This window comes from Pteronotus mesoamericanus, unplaced genomic scaffold, assembly GCF_021234165.1.
Source record: "Pteronotus mesoamericanus isolate MK-2021 breed Mesoamerican mustached bat unplaced genomic scaffold, CSHL_Meso_final contig_680, whole genome shotgun sequence".
Taxonomy (NCBI): domain Eukaryota; kingdom Metazoa; phylum Chordata; class Mammalia; order Chiroptera; family Mormoopidae; genus Pteronotus; species Pteronotus mesoamericanus.
In genome coordinates this window covers 93,330-115,180 of record NW_026555235.1, presented here as the reverse complement: position 1 = coordinate 115,180, position 21,851 = coordinate 93,330, and the positions used below count along the sequence as shown (strand labels likewise).

Here is a 21,851-nt window from a genome sequence, read left to right as displayed (position 1 = left end):
CAAAATCTGAGGAATAGGACAGCTGGACTGCGCTGAGGAGATTACAGGGTTATGGGCTTTCTGACTTCCATACAAACAATCAGGATCTGACCCAGGCCGGTAGCTGTCATCGACACAGAACACATTCAGGGAAATATTTTAGGAGACCAGATGCACTGCAAGGAAGAGGCAAGGAAGATGCTCCTAAAAGTACCCCTGTTGCTTGTTGTGATTTTGCATGGGGAAAATTGAGAACCTCTTTGTCCTCTAGATGAGGCAGTTCATGGAGGTGTCACCTTTGAGGACTTGGACCACAGTGTCTTTCAGTCAGTTCGAAGTCTTCAGTTCCTTTATTTCTGAACAATGGAACTGTTCTTGGGGAAATGTAAATACATGGAAGTTAAGGATGTTATTCTATGTCCTTGCCTCAAACCAATCATCACAGATATGATATTTTGGAAGCAGAGTCAAAGGGTAGACAGTAGTTCCGGGGCCAGCATCATCGATATCATCAAAGCATTCTTTAAGTACTCACTCTGGGTGGTATCTTAAGAAGCCTACACACCTGAGACAGCAGCCATGTGAGTGTCCTGGTCCTGGGACAGTATGGATGTCATCACACAGCAGGGAGGTGCGTAAAGACACTCGACAATGGGACACCCATAATCAGCCAGTATTATATTGTGATGACAAATGAACCAATCACAAACTTCACACTGCTATCTGCACACATTTATTCTTATAGATTCTGGAGGTCAGAGCAAATGTGTCTGTGGAAATGAGGGTCATTCACCATCCATGGTAATTCATCCTATTCCCAGATTTAATTATTCCATGTTGCAAATTGGTATTTTAATTGTAGAAGGTTCAAGTTCATTGACTGCCCCTTATGTGTGGTCATGGTGAGAGGCTCCCGTGGGTCACATTTAGACATGAATAGGGACTGTACGAGAATAAGGATGTTTCTTATGAAATTAACTCTCAAAGAACCAGGGGCCATACCACCCTGTCTCTCTTACTGCCTGACTACAGCTATGTCACACATCCACGTGGAAGCAGATCCTGGTGGAAAGTGACTGGGTGCAGTTCCAAGTTGAACACTGCAGTTTAATATACAGTTATAGCCATCAGCCCCAGTAATGAGAGGCCATTTGAATGATTTATGCAGTCTGTAGTAAATTGACAAAAGTACATAATGTTCTTCATATCAATTGTGATTTCATTTATATCCTATTCGCAATTTGCATCAAGGTTTTCCATAATCAACTTTTTAAAAATATTTCAATATATTTACTCCCTAATATCTACCTGCACCTTAAACAAAGCAGACCTAGTCATTACTGAGCATTTTCCTGTGTCTGGATTGTTTGAACCTAGTTTAACCACAGAGTCTAGGGAACAAAAACAAAAATGAGGCAGTGAGTCTGATGTACACTCAGTGTCAAATTCCAATGAGGGAATATGGCTCAGGAGCACTGTCTGCTTCTCTGTAGAGTCCACACTTCTGTCTACCAATCATCCACACACATACTCCACCTCCTCCAACTCTGGGTTTATAAACTCTAGAGTCACACTCTGTTTCTAGTCCAAAATCTGATTACTTTGTAGAGGAAATAGGTTCAGATGTAAGTTCCCATCATCTGTTCTTGAATCTCCTGCACGATGGTTTCTCCTTTTGGTCATGAGATTTCAATTTTCTTGGTGAGTTACTATTGACTTTCAAAATCATTGCTCATTTTAAATCCATCTAGTTTATGACAATTTACTTTTCTAGGCTATGTAACCATCTTCTGGAGTGATTGAGGTAGTTGAATCATTACAGGCTCAGTTGTGGGGAGTGTTTCTTGACAAACATGAGACTGAGACTTGTAACACTCGGGGACCATGTCCTTCATGTCACCGTCCAACCACAGAGCTCCCTTTATAGGAGGAGGACATGCAAATAAGGTCCCTGTACTCATGAAAAGCAGCCCAAGTCCAACCCTGCAGTTGTGGGACAGGACACAGCCTATGATTCCTAGGTGTTCCCAGTTTCTCATCAGGACAGAAGGCAGCCCACAAACCATGAAGTTTGGGTTCAGCTGGCTTTTCCTTGTTGCAATTTTAAAAGGTAATTCATGGAGAACAAGAGGCACTGCGTGTGTGAGTGGATATGACTGAGAGAAACAGTGACAAATAACAATTTACTGACCAGGATGTATTTGTCTTTGCAGGTGTCCAATGTGAGGTGCAGCTGGTGGAGTCTGGAGGAGGCTTGGTGAAGCCTGGGGGGTCTCTGAGACTCTCCTGTGCAGCCTCTGGATTCACTTTCAGTAGCTACTATATGAACTGGGTCCGCCAGGCTCCAGGGAAAGGCCTGGAGTGGGTTTCAAGAATTAGTGATACTGGTGGTAGCACATACTATGCCAACTCTGTGAAGGGCCGATTCACCATCTCCAGAGACAACGCCAAGAATGAGCTCTACTTGCAAATGAGCAACCTGAGAACCGAGGATACAGCTGTATATTACTGTGCAACAGACACAGTGATAGAAAATCAGTGTGAGCCCAGACAAAAACCTCCCTGAAGGAGACAAGAGTGCTGAGCTACAGAGGAAACTCAGGACACCAGGTGGCGCTCAGGGTACACTGAGTGCAGGCATCAGCTTGAGAGCTGCTACAGACGCAGGTTAAAGCTGGTTTCCTGACAGGTGAGAAGTTAATTCTCCACACAGCAGTGTCCTTCTGGGAACCCACTCTCTTCATGTTTCTGTGCTGATCTCTGAAGTATCTGAGCTACAGAGAATTGTCGTCACAAGAGGAAAATATTCTTCCATGTTCCAAATCAGAGAGTCATATACATTTACTCACCTCTATCCTAATGAGTCATCAGATCTTCTTTTTTTAGTTTATTTTATTATATATTTATTTATTTATTTATTTATTTATTTATTAAATACATTTGTCTCTGCCTCCCCCCCACCACTTTCCCTTGTCCCCTCCCTTGTTCCTTCCCTCAGCTTTTCCCCTTTGGTTTTGTCCATGAGTCCTTGCTATATGTTCCTTGACTTCTGACTTACATACGCTGAATTTAAGAAGAGGTTCTGAGGGACCCAACAGTGTTGCAGTCTCATCTAGCTCAGAGTCCAAGCCAGCCGACAGAAAAACCTAGGCCAGCAGGACAGCAGACAACAGAGGCATATATACCCAATGCCAGAGGACAAAGACCACGGTGGTGATGGTCATTGACTCCATATCCATAACACCAATAACAGATGATATCATGTGGAGATAGAGGGGCCCGTTATCATTCCTACGTATGGATGTCTAGGGCGATGGGCACACAGAGGGACTATAGAGTGTTTGTCACTTCATTGAGGAGCCTGTCAAGAGCAGGACAGACTTTTCTGCTGGTCAGGAATGAGTGGATCATGTAAGGAAAGCAGTCCAGTTCAAGTTTTTATTGTTCATCTGTGTCAAGGTTGGGGAGTGAACTGCTCAGAGAAGGGGTTTGTGTGATTTCAATCCCCCAATCACATGCCTAAGGCGAATTCCTACTTTCACTTCAGATGTCCCATGTGTGTGCAGCATGAAAGAGAAAGGTAAATCTTAACATGCCAGGATCACACATAAAACCTATAGCCTGGCTCCTTATTCCATCGAACAACTAGGAGACATGGGTAGAACATGGACTTACCAGCTATGATGGGTAGAAAACAGTTGTAGTCCCTAGAAATTGAGAATAATGGTTATATGTATGTAATAAGGGGAAAATAATGATAAATAATAAGGACATATTAGTTCAGAGTCTAAGAACCTCTCCACTGTACAACATCATGAGCTAGTTCCATAGGACTTGGGTTCCCATTCTACTCCCAGAAGTGAGAAGCTTCCACTAGATTACAGGGATCCACAGCTTGGGGAGTTCTATTTAAGTAGCCTTTTGCTGGGTGTAGTCATGATTCAATTCATTTGTTGTTGTTATGAGCTGGCTTCTTTGTCATTAAAAATCTCACATATTAAAACTGAGGCCCATGTGGTGGAGTTTGAATGTGGGGCCTTGGGATTAGGTTCCATCCTAGGATGGAGCTTCCATTAACAGGATTAGGACATTAATAGCAGAGGATTGAGGATGCTCCCTTGTTCCATTCACCCTTTCAGATTACAGACAACCAACAGCCAGCTACTAAACACATTTTTCCCAGATATCAAATATGCTGGCACCTATTCTTGGATTTATCACCTTCAGATCTGTGAGAAATAAATCTCTGCTGTTAGCCAATGACCCAGTGCACAGTAGTTTGTTACAGCGTCTAGAACTGATTAGCATTGTAATGTAACATGACCATGAAGGTTGACTCCCTGGCAATTTGCTTCAATTAGTTTTGTAGTGTACAGCATGATTTTCTTTCCAGTGTTGTTCAAGGGCAGTTTTTCTTCCACAGAAATATTTTCTTGGTTGAATGCCACATGATTCTCTTTAGAACATGTAGCAGGGAGGCAGGGAGACATGACTATATTCCATAAACCCTTTTGTTATTTACCACATCATCATGGAACCAGTTCCATGTTTCACCAGAGGGAATATCCACAAACACATAGTCCTCCAAGTCACCGCATCACAGGGGTGTGGCTGGTGTGCTTTTATAAGCACAGGCATTAACACCACTTGGGAGAGGCTTTGGCCAAAGTGGTGTTTGGGCATACTTAGGTTTTATCATTATAATTAAGGATGTAATTTTTTTAAACTTCCCAGAGCTTGTATATAATAATTACAGTGCAACATTTAGATCATAGTAACATCTTACCGAATAATTATTTTTGTGTTGTATGCATTGTAGTCACTTGTCTTTAAGCCTTTGGGGAAGGGGGAAAGAGGCTGACCTTAGAAGGTGTCCAGGAAAGTTGAAAAGCTCTACATATGTTTGTTCCTTCTTCCCAGAGTCTTTCTTGAGGTTAATAGACTCTCAGTGTGCAGATGAAATCACAAACAGCAGCCCTTGAAGTACCAATAACCCTCAGCCCGGGGAGGTTGGCATTGGGGATGGACTTATCTGTGTGTTGACACAAGAACAAGGACTCACAGGGAATTTATTCTGATCTGAATAGTCTGAACAACTGTGCGCGTGGAATATCACTGTAAATTTAACTGCGTTAAACTGACCAATCATAGAAATGAACAACAACAATAACTACAATACACAGACTTACCAGCATCTTATAAAAATTTCCACTATTACTACAAGGTTGCTTGTTCCTCTGAGTTGAGTGGGGGTGCTCATCTGTGGACTTCATGTCTCTGTATATAAGGGGAATAGCACAGGCCAATGGGGCATTCCACGTGCTGATATACCAAGCCCTGCCTCTGTCCCTGCACTTTTGGGAGAGGTGTCCTAGCACTCCTGTCTCTGCAGTTGACATTCACTGCTGCAATTAACACATGAATAGGAAGCAATGTGAAGTTTGGTCTAAGATGAGCACTTGATCTGATGCTTTGAAATTGTAACATTAAAAAGAATGCTACAAATTGACTTTGTTTGTGTTCCTCTCCTACTGAGAATATCTTGTCTGTAGATGTGCGATGTGAGATGCAACAGTGGAGTCTAGAGGCACCTGAGAGAGTCTGGGTGTCTCTGAGACTCTCCTGTTAAGGCTCCGGATTCATATTCAGTGCCTATTGTATAACCTCAATCCTCCAGCCTCCAGGAAAGAGGCTGGAGTGGATAGGTGTTATAAGAAACAAAATGAACTGTCACAAAAGAATATGCTGAATCAGTGACAGACAGTTTCACCATCTCAGGAGATGATTCCAATAACACAGTTTATCTACAAATGAGAGCCAGGGACACAGTCCTGTATTTCTGCATGAGAGAGAAAAAGAGGGGAAGTCAGAGGGAGCCCATATACAAACTTCTTTGCAGGAGGAGCTGCAAGCAACAGGGGGTTCCCAGGTCCCTTGGATTCTGTAGAAGCAGGACACATGGAGTTAAAGCTAGGTTTCACCTCTAACACAGGATATATCTCTCCACCTGGCACTGAACATATAAACACCTAAGAAAGCAATCACCATGATGAATCTGAAGTGGATGCATCTACTCTATCTAACTTACTAGGCAGATTCATATTAACTCTGACTTGAAAACTTTCCCTAAATAGATTTGTTGTGACAGTTTTTGTTGTTGTTGTTGTTGTTGTTGTTGTTTTATTTTGACTGGGTCACAACATGCCCAAAGTTCTGGATGAAAGTTTTTTCTACATTTTCCCTGTTTGCTAACAGGTAATTATTGCCTCCAATCTGGTGGCTCATAAAGACTGATTTCACCTATGTGACTGTGCTTATTCTATTCCACTGAGGGACTGACTGAAACAAACAGTGAAAGAGGGAAAATTAAGCCCTTCCCACCTGTGTTCTGGCTTCTGGAGCTGGGATGGAGGTCTTCTGTCCTCGACACCTTTGTCCTCAGCACATAGACCAGGATTAGTTATCAAAGCAGCTCTCCTGTGTCTGCAGCTTACAACCTCAGCTCTTGGGACTTCAGGACATCTCATGGTCATAATACGAGTGCCAATTCCTTATAAATGTAAATGCAAGTATGCATATTTAAGATCAGCTTCCCTGGAGAATGGAATCCAACTGGATCCTAAGTCCCTGCTAGGGGACAACCATTAGTGTGATTACAGAAAGGGAGGATCCCCACAGAAGCCAGGTCACAAACATCTGCTGTGACCACTAGTTACCAAGTAGATAGTAACAGAAAACCTATCTTTCATGTTTCTGCTGTGGGGACTAGGTAATAGTGACAAGGTGTGGCAGAGGGTGGGGCTGAACATGAAACCAGCTGGGAAGTCACTGAGAGCCCACACAAGAACCTCCCTGAGGGAGATAGGATGGCTGGGTTGCAGTGGCTTCTCAGGGCACAGTGGTCGGGGGGGCCCTCAGAGAATAACATGGAGCTCAGGATACCAAGATTTTCTCAGGACACCAAGGGGCATCAATGTCAGTAAGTGAAAGGGCTCAGTTAAGGAGGTGGTTCCTAGAGGGTTTGCAGAAGGACTTCCTTTTGGGGTCAATGATTTATTCACCTTTTATTGTCCCCATGGAGCTATTCTTGTTTTCTTTAATGTGCCTCTAATTTCTTACACTCTCTGTGCTGCAAAATAGAAGAAAGTAACTGGGTTTGCAGCTATGGTTGCTTTCTCATCAGGGGCCTTATCTTCTCAGTCCTGAGTTAGACGACCTGCACTGAAACCGTTTTCAAATGTGTGGGTTTCACATTTACTCAGTGAGATGTCAAGTGTGAAGACAGGGGCTACTCTGGAGTTTTATTGTGACCTTAGTTGTTAACACACACACATTTAGGCATCAGTTGTCAGGTTTAGCAGCCATTAGCCCTGATTCCTCATCCAGCAGATAACTCTCTTAGTGGGAAATTGTGAAGACACTATTGAGGATGATGTGGGGAGAAGGCTTGCATGTGTTGAGAGTGTGGGATACGTGGGCCACATGATAGTCAGTTTATTGCTCTACTTGACTGTCAGTGGGTGCCTGCATATTGGTTCACACATTATCCTGTCGTTTCTGTAAAGATATTTTCCATCAGTGTCCTGGGTGGGGCAGGAAGTGTTGCCCTCCCTAGTGTTGGGTGGACCCTGCCTGACCATTGCTGGACTTCAGTGGAGCAGTGTCACAATTCTGCCTTATGGCCTTGGAATGTGAACATCCACCTGAGTTTTGGTCTTACCTCCAGCACCCTGGGCATATTAGCTACTCTGGCCTCCAAGGCCTGAGTGCTTGAACTGGAACTAACCTTGACATTCCTCTGTGACATTCACATCTCCTTTTCTCCTCAAAGTACCCTTTCTGAACATCCTTTCTGTTACAATGTCTTATTTCCTCAGAGCCACAGTGCAGGGGAAGGATGTGTGCTCTTGTCCCAGGAACACCAGGATGATACAAGTGTGACATGAGGGGGACCCTGTCACTGTCAGACACAGGTACCCTGCAGCCCTGCCCCCATTACACATACTGTGCCCACACCTCCCCCTCCCTCCTTATCCTGCAGTTTCCAGGATGGACAAGGGGCCATGACAAAGGGCCACGAGCATGCTATACAATATATCACTGTTTGTCATAACTCAGCACAGCCTCTGGTCACGGGTGCTTCCTGTCCATTTCATGTGATCACCTATTAACTCCTTTCACCTGAGTTTGTTGTCCACCTTCCATATACTCTTCCCCAAAATTCCAGATCAGAAAAAACACCAAAAACACCAGTTTACATGCAACTGCATTCTTGTGAAAGCCATACAGATGGGATAGGAAACTCAATAAGCAAGATGTGCTCCATCCTCACCAGAAAATAGCACTCTCCCTCTTAAAGAAGAGAAATTAAACAGATGCAAGAATACGGATGAGCCTTGGAGACACAATGACCTTCCCAATACGCAACTCTCAGAATCACCATGGCTGTGTGCTTCCACATCTGTGAGAACCTGGAGAGATCAAGGGCATGGAGACAGAGCACAGGAATAGGTGGCTGGGGCAGGGATATGTTATGGGGAGTTATTATTTAATAGGCACTGACTCATTTTGGAAAAGTGGGCATTTCTGGATTTTGATGGTGATGACACTTGTGCCATGTTGCAAATGTACTTAACACATTCTGTCCATTTAAAATTGATTAGCACAGTGAATGTTAGTGTGTGTTTTACCACAAATGCCACACCATCACTAATGAGATTATTGGGTGTGTTTTTCAGGGGAGGTGATACCTCCTGACACTACAGGGCTGGAGTGGAGTCAGGACTGCAGACAGGGTGCCAGTGTGAAAGGTCGTTCAGAGGAGCTCACTTTGTGGCAAGAAGGTCTCATGGGGTGTGACTGTCTCATGGATGTTTCCAGGGAAATGGAAACTGGTAGGGGTGGAACCTGGTCCAGGAATTGGAGCCACAGAGTCCCTGGGCTGAGAGTAGTGCATGAGGTGGATGTGTGCAGACAACAATAGGTAAGTCACATCTTCAGATGAAGCAGGACATTACAAGGACTTGGAGTCTCTTCAAGGGAGATAAGATGTTGGTGACATATCTTTAGGGCCCAGGATTATATGTCTCATAGTGTTGACCAGGATGATGAGTGGGGACACACAGCTGCCAATGACACTCAAGACACACAGGGCTGTGTAGGGCCCTCACTTTTTGAGAGACACTTTGTCCCCATAGATTTTCACTTTGCAGCATCCTTCATGCAGTTAATCCATATATCTCTCTTCTCTCACATGGCATGGGAATGAGAAATATGGCAAGATCTTCAACAGGTTTCACTTATCTGGGTATCACAGTATTTAAATCTCCTGAAACCTGGGCCACAGAAGCACCCATGTGCTGCCCGGAAATGTAACTAGGAAGCGTTACAAGGACAGGTGAGGGAAGGAAGGATATGTCAAATCTGAGGGCCCTCTTGGGCAGAACAGGACACGTATCACTGGGCTCACCAGGGCTACAGAGAGAACTCAGTTCTCCTCGACATTGGAGGTGAGTGCAGGAGAAATTTACAGAGAACAGGTGTCCCTTCCTGAACAGGTGTGCTGCTCACAGAAGAAATTGTTCTCACTGTTTCTCTCCCTCACCATCTACTTTGCTTTAATTTTTGCTGAACACAGTAATCTTCACAGAGGTCCCCCAGCACCTGCAGGGTAGTGGTATTATCTCTGTCACAGATGCCAATTTAACTCCATGTAGCTCACAGAAACTTCATTCTCAACAGAGAACCATATTGTCGACAAAGGGACAATCTCCTGAAACATATGTTACCTTCAAAACTTTCCCATCTGCTCTGTGGATGTCCTTGGTCTATCAGATGTGCCCCAGACCTCACAGTTCACTCTTAAATAATGGGGACTATAGTGGGAATTTTCTGTGTATGGAGGGTGTGTGAGGCTCAGAAAAGCAAACCTGGTTTTAACCACTTACTAGGCTATTAAATCACATCATATATTTCATCTTGGTTTAGTAATTTAATGATAAGTACATATAGTCTGCTCTTTGGCTTCCCTCAATCTGTTACCTTGGCCCATCACAAGCTCCCAGTCCCCTTCCCAGGACATCAGCCTCAAGATCTGCTTCCCCCGAGTCTCTGGTGACTGCCAGAATTGCAGTTTTTAAACTGAACCTCTATGAACAGGAAGCAGGACCTATTACCTATACCCATCTCAGAACACCTGCTGGACCAGAGCCACGGCCTATGTGTCACTGGGAGAAGGAGAATGCAGAGTCTCAGTGTCCCATGTGGTCTAGGAACCTAGTCACCTTCCTGAGCAGCTCACCTGCAGGAAGGAACTGCACTGTCCTGTGGAGAGAGAGATGAAGTGAAGATCACAGCATGTGTAACACCTATCTGAGCTACAGGGACTGGGATGGACTCTGGGCAGCAGGTCATAACCAATGTGGCATGTTCCCTGGAGCTGGACTGAGACAGAGGCTGCACCTGCACTGTCACCTACATGACCAGGTTTCTGAGTCAAGTTAGTAGAAAGACTTTATTTTGTAATAATTTTTACATACAGTTTTATTTTATATGAAATTATGTATATCCAGTCTGTAAATGATGACTCTACATGTGTTTATTTGGACTTGAGAAGATGTTTGTGCTTAGTATTTATCTGTTTTAATATCTGCATCGACTTGAATTATCTATGAGATTAAAATAGTGTAATTCACTCATCTTGATCAGCATTAATTTTAAATGTAGAAAAATGAGGTGTCCTTTAACTGATTCCAAGGTGCCTCATAACATAACTGTCTCCAAAGCCTGATTAACATCATTGAGTCTGAGAGAAAAAAATGAGCTCAGGACCCAGGACATGGGGCAGTGACCTCATGTCCTCCCCACTTATGATAACAGAGTCCCCCACATGCAAATTTATTTCCCAGCTCCAAGATAAATCGTCCCCTGAGGCGTGGGTGCTCACAGATCTGTTCTGACACAGGGTTGAGTTCTCTGAGGAAGGCATAGCTGCACTCTAGAAGATGAGACTGCTGGGTCTCCTCCTGTGCCTGGTGACAGCCCCCCAGGGTGAGTGTCTCAGATGTCACGTATGTGTGTATGGGGTATTGATGATTGCACATGTCTGACAGGTACTGATGCCCCTTGTCTCCAGGTGTCCTGCGCCAGATGCAGCTGCAGGAATGGGGCCCAGGAATAGCAAAGCCCTCTCAGACCCTCTCCCTCACCTGCACTGTTGGTGGATTCTCTTTAATTAGCTCTGGTATGCACTGGACCCACCAGACTCCTGAGAAGGAGCTTGAATGAGTAAGTGCTATATGGAGTGGTGGAATCATGGGCTGCAGCCCAACATTTAAATCCTGATTCAGCATGGCCAGGGACACCTCCAAGAGCAAAACTTATTTAACACTGAGCAGCCTAAGAGCAGAGGACATAGTCATGTATTACTGTGCCAGATACCCTGCCATGGGAAATTAGTGTGAATCCAGACACAAACCTCCATGTGGAAGACAGGAGGTTGAATCTGCAGGGAGTGCTCAGGACCCTGGGGGTAGTCTCATCTCACCAATCACAGAGAACTGCCCTGTTGGTATTGTGGGCCTCATGGGGATGGAAGAGAGTTCCTCTTGGGAGCTGGGATTACCTCTCAGAGCTCTCCACTGCATCCAGGGACACTCTCTTATTTTCTGTGAATTTGATTTCTGAGGTTTTTCACTGCAGAGAATAAATAAGGGAGTAAACAATTTTGCAGATGAAATATCACCAAAACCTCTTCTTCATCAAATCCTTACTGTTTTCTTTCTTTCTAACAAAGTGCATCACACTGTCTTATGAAATTATACTTACAATATGACCAATAATGTTTGATCCAGAAGACCAAAATCTGTGTTCATACTAAAACATAAGCACACATTTTTAGTCCCTTCCTTTGTGCTTGTAGAAGGACAAACACCACAAAAGCCTCTCTACTTTAAAAATAAGCAAACTAGGGAGCATGCATGAATGGAATCTATTCAGCAATGAAAATAATAATCAGCTGATACAAAGTTCAATGCAGATAGGTGTCAGTGATCACAGCGTGGACTGTGCCATGCTCAGAGACTACAAGGTGGTGTGCCCTTGTGTTCACAGGGCCAACCTAGAAGGGAAGTGGAAGGCTTGGTTTCTGTCCCTATCTCACTGCAACCAGGTGTGAAAGAGGACTCCGTGAGGAATGAAGTTCCCCTCTTCTTAGCATGGCCTGATGAATGGCTGGCTCCACAAAAGGAGGCTAACACTTCCAGGGTCCCTTTGTGCACAGTGTCCATGACCAGGTTTGATACTGTCCTGACAGTAACTGTCTCCTCCAAGTGCCCCCATCTTTGAACCTATCACACAAACATGGGATGCCAGGGCAGCTGGTACCTCACTGATGTCCACTGACCCCCATCCCTTGAGATGGCATTTCACCACACCCAGGCCTCGAGTGCCTTCCCATGTTCCTAGAAATGATGTCATATCCATGGGAATAGATCTGGAACTCTACCTGATAGCTGATTCCCATCCTTTTCCCTGTCAAAACCCTGGCACAGCTTATTTATCTTCCACTGGGAACAAAGATTGCAGTGCTCCCAATTCAGTAAGGAGCAGAGTGCTCAGATCTGATTATGTGGTTTCTCCCATCTCCATTGAACTCCTTCCCTGGTAAGTGAACCCTGCCATGCAAGTCAGAGACCCAGAGTCCCAGGGGAGCTGTGCACCACAAATGGCCTCCAATACTGGAGTTGGGTGGAGTGGGCAGAATGAGTCCTGTCTTTCAGTGGCACCAGCCTGGAGCTCACACTTAGCAATCAACAGCTTGGGATTGAATGAGAGACACTGTTATCTTCCCCTGTGGGAAGAGAACCTGCGCCCATGAAGTGGAAGTATGGAGTCTGTGCTCTTGTACGAGGTTGGCTTGAATTAATTTTATGCACTAGGACAAGGAAGGGAGGGTGTATATCTTCACTGATGTTGTCAAGCTGTTCCCACTGCTAGCATCTTTTCTGGAGTATATGAGTATTAATCATCTGTGTTCCAATAGGACTATCTTCAGTCACAGTAGGACTTTAAAAGCAATTTCTACATTCTAATAGGAACTGGAGTCCTTGTAACTTTTCATACTCTCAAGCTGGAGGTGAAGTCCTGTCTGCCCTGTTTGTGTTGTGGTGGGAACTCCATGTTAGGTCTACCCTTGACACAAATCAAATGCACGTGCTGCTTGATAATCTTAGGTGCAGTGATGGGCAGCCAACCTCTAGAACCTAACCACCCTGCATAACAAGATGCTTCTTCTCTGGAAAGACAGCTCCTCCTACACCTCCAACCAACACCAGGCAACCATCAGTTTGCAATCTGCTGCTACATCTGGACTGTCTAAGAGTCTCAATGTAAGAGGGACTATTTGATGTTTGCTTGGCTATGCCTGCATCACTTCACTCAGCACAATGACCTCAAGGTTCATCCATGTAGGTGTATAGGAAATAATTTCCTCATAATTATTACAATGATACTGAAAAATACAATATCAGTGTGTTCAGAAACCAGTGTTTGAGATTAAATAAAAGCTTTTTGTGAAATAAGGATTCAGGCAGAAGTCCAAATACTGTTCTGACTGGGGTGAAGGCAAGGTATGTTTGTGAGAAAAGGAAGGATGCAGGTGCATGCCTAGTGGAGAGGAACTTCCATCATTGCAAACAAGCTAAGTTAGGCTTTATCTCTCCATGGTGGTGTGACTTCTAAAGATTGTCTGCAATTTTCAGTCCTGTAATCAGGATACTACTTCCCTGTTATCTGTGCAAATAGTTGTGTGAAATACAGTGTCGGGAACCTGTGTAAAGGTGGCTGCTGAGTCCAAGCCCTGCACAGGTTGGAGTAGGAAGACTTGCCAGGTGGTTTGTCTTGAATAAATGCCCACATGTTATTTTAACATGGTTCCTCTTCTTTCACCTCTCACAGTAAGAACCCTTCACATGTGATGTATCAACCACAAATCCCTGAGTATATGATACAGTGAGTCATTACAAGCTCAAGCTCTACAGTAGACCCCTACCTCAACTCAACCTCATAATGGGAACTTCAACCCAGGGAACACCTACTTCCCAAGTCCCTCCTTCTGTGCTGCAAGCACCATCCTGCTTTCAGTGTCAATGAGCTGCACTGACTGAAAGACCTCACCTCCATGGGGTGAAACAGTGTTAATCCTTCCTGATGACTTACTGCATATGGCCTGGCCCTGCAGCATCACCAACATTGTGTCAAATGGTAGAATTCCTTCTGTTTTGAGGCTGAGTAGTAATTTTGTGTTATGAGTATATTACACCATTCATTTATTCATCCTTGAGGGGCATTCAGGTGGTTCCCAACCTTGCCCACAGTGGGTTAAGTGGCAGTGGCAAGGGGCTCTCCCTTTCAGATGGCAATTGTATTCTATTAGAAGAGAGCACTTGGCCCTGGGTTGCAGATCATGCAGGGCTTCTGTTTTCATGCTATGGGGGAAATGCCACACTGTTTTCCAGGTGGCAGATCATTTGAGCAGATGTTAGTCCCAATGATTGTCTTAGGTTTAGTTTGCTTTCTGTTTCTTCTTTTTTGGAAAGTTTATAATGTGTTCATGACATGAGTTCTTTACTAATTATTCAATTTAAATGTATATTCTCCGATTGTGTGGTTTGTCTTTATATCACCCATCAGTGTTGTTATGGTATTGGTTACAATGGCACATGCCCAAGGCCCTGGTGCATGACATGCCTGTGTCATGTGTGAGTCCAGCAATCTGCAGACCATAGGGCACCTCAACAAATTCAAATATTTTAGTTCTGAGTTGATCTAGTTGTCTGACTGGGTGCAGGGCATGATGATGGACAAGCCCATCGGTGGCCTCAGAGCATAACAGTCCATGACCAGCAGGTGGGCCGGGACTCCCAATATTGCCAATATCCCCATTGACCACAACCCAGATTCAAACTCATTTATTCATACACAGTAAGATGCTATCACACACAGTCACACAATGCCATGCACCTACAAAAACACACAGTCTCACACTTGTTTTCTAAGAAGACTTGCATGCTCTCATGAGTTGTGATACAAAAATGTTCATGTCATTGCACAGCATTTCCTCTAAAATGTGTCAATGTGTTTTCCACTCATCAATGCTCAGTCCACCAATTGCCCAGGACAGATGGTTCTCTTGCTAAAATTGCTACAATATGTACTTAATAGATGACCTTAGCTACCATTCATTTTATGTTTACTTCCTACTGTAGCAATTATTATAAATAATTTTGTGCTTTAAATTGATGCAATACAGAGAATACATGAGTAGATCTATCAAAGAGAAGTATAATTATGAGCAATCATGTACTTCTGTCCCAATTATGTCAGGAGTCTATTCAAAACAGTCATAGCAAATCACCTATTAATCACTGGTAATAGAAGAGCAAACATCACCACCGATTTCTATATAACAATAGAAAAGTATAAATTCTTTATTTTCATAACCACAGTTCAGCATGGTGAACTTGCATTTTAATCTATATCTCTGTGGTTTCTTGTGATCTGTATAAAGTTAGGAAAGTGCACAATTAAAACAGTCATGTGAATAGGGAGGTAAGGTGGGAAGAAATGTCCAGGTCAAGTTTACTAGTGGGTAAAATGCGGGAGGACCATGTGCTCTGCCTGGTGACCCCACACGTCTCTCCCTCCCTGCTCCATTCTCTGTTTCTCCTAGCAAAACAGTGAAGATAAAGGAGAACAGGGACAGAAACCTGATCAGAGTGCACTGTAAATGCAGTGTGCTGGTGGTGTCTGAGTTGGGACTAAACAAATAGAGCATGGCCAGGACTCACAGACTAGATGTAATGGAAACATAAAAATTGTTAAATCTAGCTCTGACCGGTGTTACTCAGTGGGTTGTGCATAGTCCTTTAAACTGAATGATTGCCAGTTCGATTCCCAGTCAAGAAGCCTGCCTGGGTTGCAGGTCAGGTCCCCAGGAGCAGACGTGCGAGAGCCAACCAATCAATGTATCTCTCATACATTGATGTCTCTCTCCCTCTCTTTCTTTCGTCCTCTCTCCTAAAAAGTAAATAAATAAAATATTTTAATTGCAAAATCTATTTTTTTATATTTTGAAAATTTTAATTGGTGTAGAAAATACAAAACATAGTGTATTAGCAATATGAAGTATGAACTACAGTAATGTTAACTATATTCACATTGACATAGAATAGGTTGAAGAACTCTTTAATCTGGAAAATCAGACACTTTATTCACAAAAATTACCTTCCATTCCTCCCAGCTCTGGCACTAACAATGCTTCTTTCTGTTCTGATACACCTGATGACCCTCAATAGACACCTTGCAAAAGTGGAATCATACGTGGTGGTCTTTGTGCGACTTTCTTATGTCTAAAATCATAAAGTCCTCAAGGCTCATCCATGCTGAAGTGACTGAAAGAGTTTCTGCTTTTCAATATTGTATAATATTCCTTTTTAAAAATTAATTAATGCATTTATTTATTTATGTTTAATTTGTTTTTTTGAAATACATTTGTCTCTGTCTACCCCGCACCACTTTCCCTTGCCCCCTCTCTCCTTCCCTCCCTCAGCTCTTCCCCTTTGGTTTTGTCCATGAGTCCTTGCTATATGTTCCTTGACTTTCCCTTTCCCTTCCTTTTCCCCACACCCCTCCCTACTTCCCTCTTGTCTCTGTTTATTTCTATTCCTTTAAGTGTTGCGAGTTTTATTTTCTTTGCATCTTTGTATTGTTGGTTAGGTTCCACTTATAGGTGAGATCATATGGTATTTGTCTTTTACCCCCGGCTTATTTTGCTTAGCATAATGCTCTCGAGTTCCATCCATGCTGTTGGGAAGTTTAGTAGTTCTTTTTTTCTTTCTGCTGTGTAGTATTCCATTGTGTATGTGTACCATAATTTTTTGATCCAATCGTCTGTTGATGGGCATTTAGGTTGCTTCCAACACTTGGCTATTGCCAATTGTACTGCTATGAACATTAGGGTGCATACGTTCTTTTGAATTGGTGTTTGGGGATTCTTAGGGTATAATCCCAGTAGAGGAATCACTGGATCAAAAGGAAGTTCCATTTTCAGCTTTTTGAGGAAATTCCACACTGCTTTCCACAGTGGCTGTACCGGTCTGCATTCCCACCAACAGTGTAGTAGGTTTCCCTTTTCTCCACAGCCTCGCCAGCACCTGTTGTTTGTGGATCTGTTTCTGATGGCCATTCTGACCGGTGTGAGGTGGTACCTCATGGTGATTTTGATCTGCATTTCTCTGATGGCTAGTGATGCTGAGCATCTTTTCAAATGTCTCTGAGCCCTCTGTATCTCCTCCTTGGGAAAGCATCTGCCCAGGTCCTTTGCCTGTTTTTTGAGTGGATCGTTTGTCTTCTTGGAGTGGAATGGAGTGAGTTCTTTATATATCTTGGAGATCAAACCTCATTCTGATGTATCATTAGCGAATATATTTTCCCATACGGTTGGCTCCCTTTTCATTTTGCTGATGATTTCTTTAGTGGTGCAGAAGCTTCTTATTTTGATGAGGTCCCACTTGTTTATTCTTTCCTTTATGTCCCTTGCTTTAGGAGACATATCAGTGAAAAAATTAGTACATGGGGTATCTGAGAGTTTCCTGCCAATGTTCTCCTCTAGGACTTTTATGGTGTTGCGACTTACATTTAAGTCTTTTATCCATCTTGAGTTTATTTTTGTGTATGGTGTCAGCTGATTGCCCAATTTCAATTTTTTGCACGTAGCTGTCTGGCTCTCCCAATGCCATTTGTTGAAGAGGCTATTATTGCTCCATTTTATGCTTCTGCCCCCTTTGTCAAATATTAGATGCCCATAGAGACCTGGGCTTATTTCTGAACTTTCTATTCTGTTACACTGGTCCATGGATCTGTTCTTGTGCCAGTACCAGATAGTTTTTAGTATAGTGGCTTTGTAGTAGAGTGTGATGTCCGGTATTTTGATCTCTCCTACTTTGTTTTTCTTTCTCAAAATTGCTGCAGCTATTCGGGGTCGTTTATGGTTCCATATAAATTTTTGAAATGTCTGTTCTATTTCTGTGAAATATGTCATTGGTATCTTAATAGGGATTGCGTTGAATCTATAAATTGCTTTGGGTAGTATGGACATTTTGGTTATATTAGTTCTTCCAATCCATGAGCACGGTATATGCTTTCAATTTATTTGTGCCTTCCTTAATTTCTTTCTTCAATGCTGTATAGTTTTCTGAGTACAAGTCTTTTACCTCTTTGGTTAAATTTATTCCTAGGTACTTTATTTTTCTTCTTACTATGTCGAATGGTATTTTTTTTTTCTGATTTCTTCTTCTTCTATTTCATTGCTGGTGTACAAAAATGCCTTTCATTTCTTAATGTTGACTTTGTATCCTGCTGTTTTGCCAAATTCACTTATTAGGTTGAGGAGTTTTTTGGTAGAGTCTACAGTGTTCTCTATGTACACTATCATGTCATCTGCAAACAATGATAGCTTTACTTCCTCCTTTCCTATTTAAATGTCTTTTATCTCTTTCTCTTGTCTGACCGCTGTTGCTAGGACTTCCAATACGATGTTGAAAAGAAGGGGTCAAAGCGGACGTCCTTGTCTTGTTCCTGATCTGAGTGGGAAAGCTTTCAGTTTTTGCCTGTTGAGTATGATATTGGCTGTAGGTTTTTCATATATGTCCTTTATTACGTTGAGGAATGCCCCATTTATTCCCATTGTGCTGAGGTTGTTTTGTTTTGTTTTTTATCATAAATGGGTGCTGTACCTTATCGAATGCTTTTTCTGCATCTATCGAGATGATCATGTGATTTTTGTCTTTTATTTATGTGATGTATCATGTCTACTGATTTGCGTATATTGAACCATCTCTGCATCCCTGGGATGAATCCCCCTTGATCGTGGTGGATAATCTTTTTAATGTATTGTTGGATGCAGTTTGTCAATATTTTGTTGAAGATTTTAGCATCTATGTTCATCAGCAAAATTGACATGTAGCTTTTTCTGTTGTAGGGTCTTTATCTGGTTTTGGGTTCAGGGTGATGCTGGCCTCACAGAAAGAGTCTGGGAGTCTTCCCTACTCTTGAATTTTTTTGGAATAGTCTGAGAAGGAGAAGGGTTAGCTCTTTCTTAAATATTTTGTAAAATTCTCCTGTGAAACCATACGGCCCTGGGCTTTGGTGTGCCGGGAGTTTCTTGATGACTGCTTCAATTTCCCCAGCTGTTATCGGTCTGTTCAAGCTTTCTGTTTCTTTCTCCTTCAGTGTTGGAAGATTATACTTTTCTAAAAATTTGTCCATTTCATCAAGGTTTTCCAATTTCTTGGCATATAATTGTTCACAGTGGTTTCTGACAATCCTTTGTATTTCTGTGGTATCAGTTGTTATTTCTCCTCTTTCATTTCTGATATTATTAATTTGGGTCCTCTCCCTTTTATTTTATTTTATTTTATTTTGATGAGTCTGCTTAAAGGCTTGTTGATTTTATTTATCTTTCAAAGAACCAGCTTCCAGATTGGTTGATCCTTTGAATTGTTCTTTTCATCTCTATGTCATTCAGTTCTGCTCTAATCTTGACTCTTCCTTCCTTCTACTTGCTCTGGGATTTATTTTGTTGTTGTTTCTCCAGTTCTTGAAGTTGTAGTGTCAGGTCTTTTATTTGAAATGTTTCTGTCTTTTTTAGGTAAGCCTGTATTGCTATGAACTTCCCTCTCAGGACTGCCTTTGCTGTGTCCCATAGTTTTTGGACAGTTGTCTGTTCATTTTCATTTGTTTCCAGAAACTTTTTTGATTTCTTCTCTTATCTCATTATTGACCCATTGTTGTTTAATAGTCTACTGTTCAGTCTCCATGAGTTTGCAAGTTTTTGACGTTTCTCTTTGAGGTTGATTTCCAGTTTCAAGCCCTTGTGGTCCGAGAAAAAGTTTGGTATTATTTCAGTTTTCCTGAATTTGCTGAGGTTTGCTTTGTGTCCTATCATGTGGTCTATCTTTGCAAAACTGTCATGAACATTTGAAAAGATTGTGTATTTTTCTTCTTCGGGATGTAGGTTCTCTATATGTCAGTTAAGTCTCTTTGATTTAGTGTGTCATTCAGCGCCACGATATGTTTATTAATGTTTTGTTTGGAAGATCTGTCCATTTTTGACAGTGGGGTGTTCAAATCCCCTACTATCCGTGTGTTGCTGTCTTTCTTTTTTGAAGTCATCCAACAATTTCCTTATAAACTTGGGGGCTCCTATATTGGGAACATATAAGTTTACAATGTTTATGTCTTCTTGATAGATTCTTCCTTTAAGTATTATAAAGTTCCCCTCTGGGTCTCTTTTTATTGCTTTTGTTTTGAAATCTACTTTGTCTGATACAAGTATGGCAACACAGGCCTTTTTCTCTTGCCCATTTGCTTAGCATATTTTTTTTTCCATTCCTTTACTTTCAATCTGTGTAGGTCTATTGCTCTGAGGTGGGTCTCTTGTAGGCAGCATATGTGTGGGTCATGTTTTCTTATCCATTCAGCTACCCTGTGACTTTTGATTAAGGTATTTATCCATTCACATTGAGAGATATTACTGATAGAAACTTAGTCATCTTTTCTCTTTGTACCTGTGTTCCTCTCTCTCTCTCTCTCATTCTTTTCCTTCATCTTCTTAAACCAGTCCCCTTACCATATCTTAGACTGCTGGTTTAGTAGAGATGTATTCTTTTAGCCTTCTCTTGTCTGGGAAACTCCATATTCCCCCTCCTATTTTAATGGAGAGCTTAGCTGGGTAGAGCAGCCTTGGCTGTAGGCCCTTGCTTCTCATGACTTGGAATATTTGTTGCCCTTCCCTTCTGGCTTGTAGTATTTCTGTTGAGAAGTCAGCTCCTAGGCATATCGAAGCCCCCTTGTATGTTACTTTCTCCTTCTCCCTTGCTGCCTTGAGGATTCTCTCTTTGTCTTTGATAATTGCCATTTTAGTGATGATGTGTCTTGGAGTGGACCTCCTTGGGTCCCTCTTGAGTGAGGTCCTCTGTGCTTCCTGGAGCCATGAGAACTTTTCTCTCCTCAAATTAGGGAAATTTTCCATCATTACTTTTTTGAGGAGGTTCTCCATCCCTTGCTCCTCTTCTTCTCCTTCTGGTATCCCTATTATATGGATATTAATGCGTTTCAGGTTGTCCTGCATTTCCCTAAATACCTCTTCATTCTTTTTGTGTCTATTTTGTATTTCTTGTTCTTTCTTGAGCTTTTTTCTACCTTATCCTCCATCTCACTGATTTGATCCTCAGCTTCACCCAGCCTGCTTTGCATTCCTTCTACTGTGTTTTTCAATTCAGAAACGGTATTCTTCATATCCTCTTGTGTCTTCTTGATAGTTTCTATATCCTTTTCCAGGTTGATATAGTTTGTTGTAAGATCTTGATAGTTTCTCTGCCGTTTCTCATAGGTATCTTTGAGCTGGCTGAGCTCATTGAGCTTCGTTAGAACCATTGTTTTGAATTCAATATCTGATAGTTCCCTTGTCTCTTTTTCATTTAGATCTCTCTGTGGGGAGTCTCCTTTTTCACTCATTTGAGGGGAACTTCTTTTTCTTACCATTTTTGTGAGAGTCTGTTAAGTAATTTACTTACTATTTATTTATTTTTGCTTCTGCTTCAGTTGTTCTCCCTAGATTTCCTGACTTTGTGGATTAAACTTTTATGGTAGCAGGTGGGTCTTTTTATTTATTTATGTGTTTGTTTATTTATTTATTTATTTATTTAACCCTTTACTTTTCTTTCTGGGCCTTCCTCTGATGATGTCAGTTGTTAACCCTATATGACCTTGGGTTGTTTGTTTGAGCCTTCCAGGAGTCTACTGTCTGTGTC

At 42.3% G+C, this 21,851-nt stretch overlaps 1 protein-coding gene across 1 annotated transcript; it reads left to right on the top strand.

Moving 5' to 3' along the window:
* The first annotated feature begins 1,985 nt into the window (after positions 1–1,985).
* On the top strand, positions 1,986–11,265 carry LOC129077753 (uncharacterized). The gene is made up of 4 exons (XM_054582276.1): positions 1,986–2,089; positions 2,193–2,519; positions 8,718–8,873; positions 11,114–11,265. Exons 1-4 carry the CDS (start codon positions 1,990–1,992, stop codon positions 11,263–11,265), a joined length of 735 nt encoding a protein of 244 aa, XP_054438251.1. The 5' UTR covers positions 1,986–1,989.
* Positions 11,266–21,851: the final 10,586 nt, after the last annotated feature.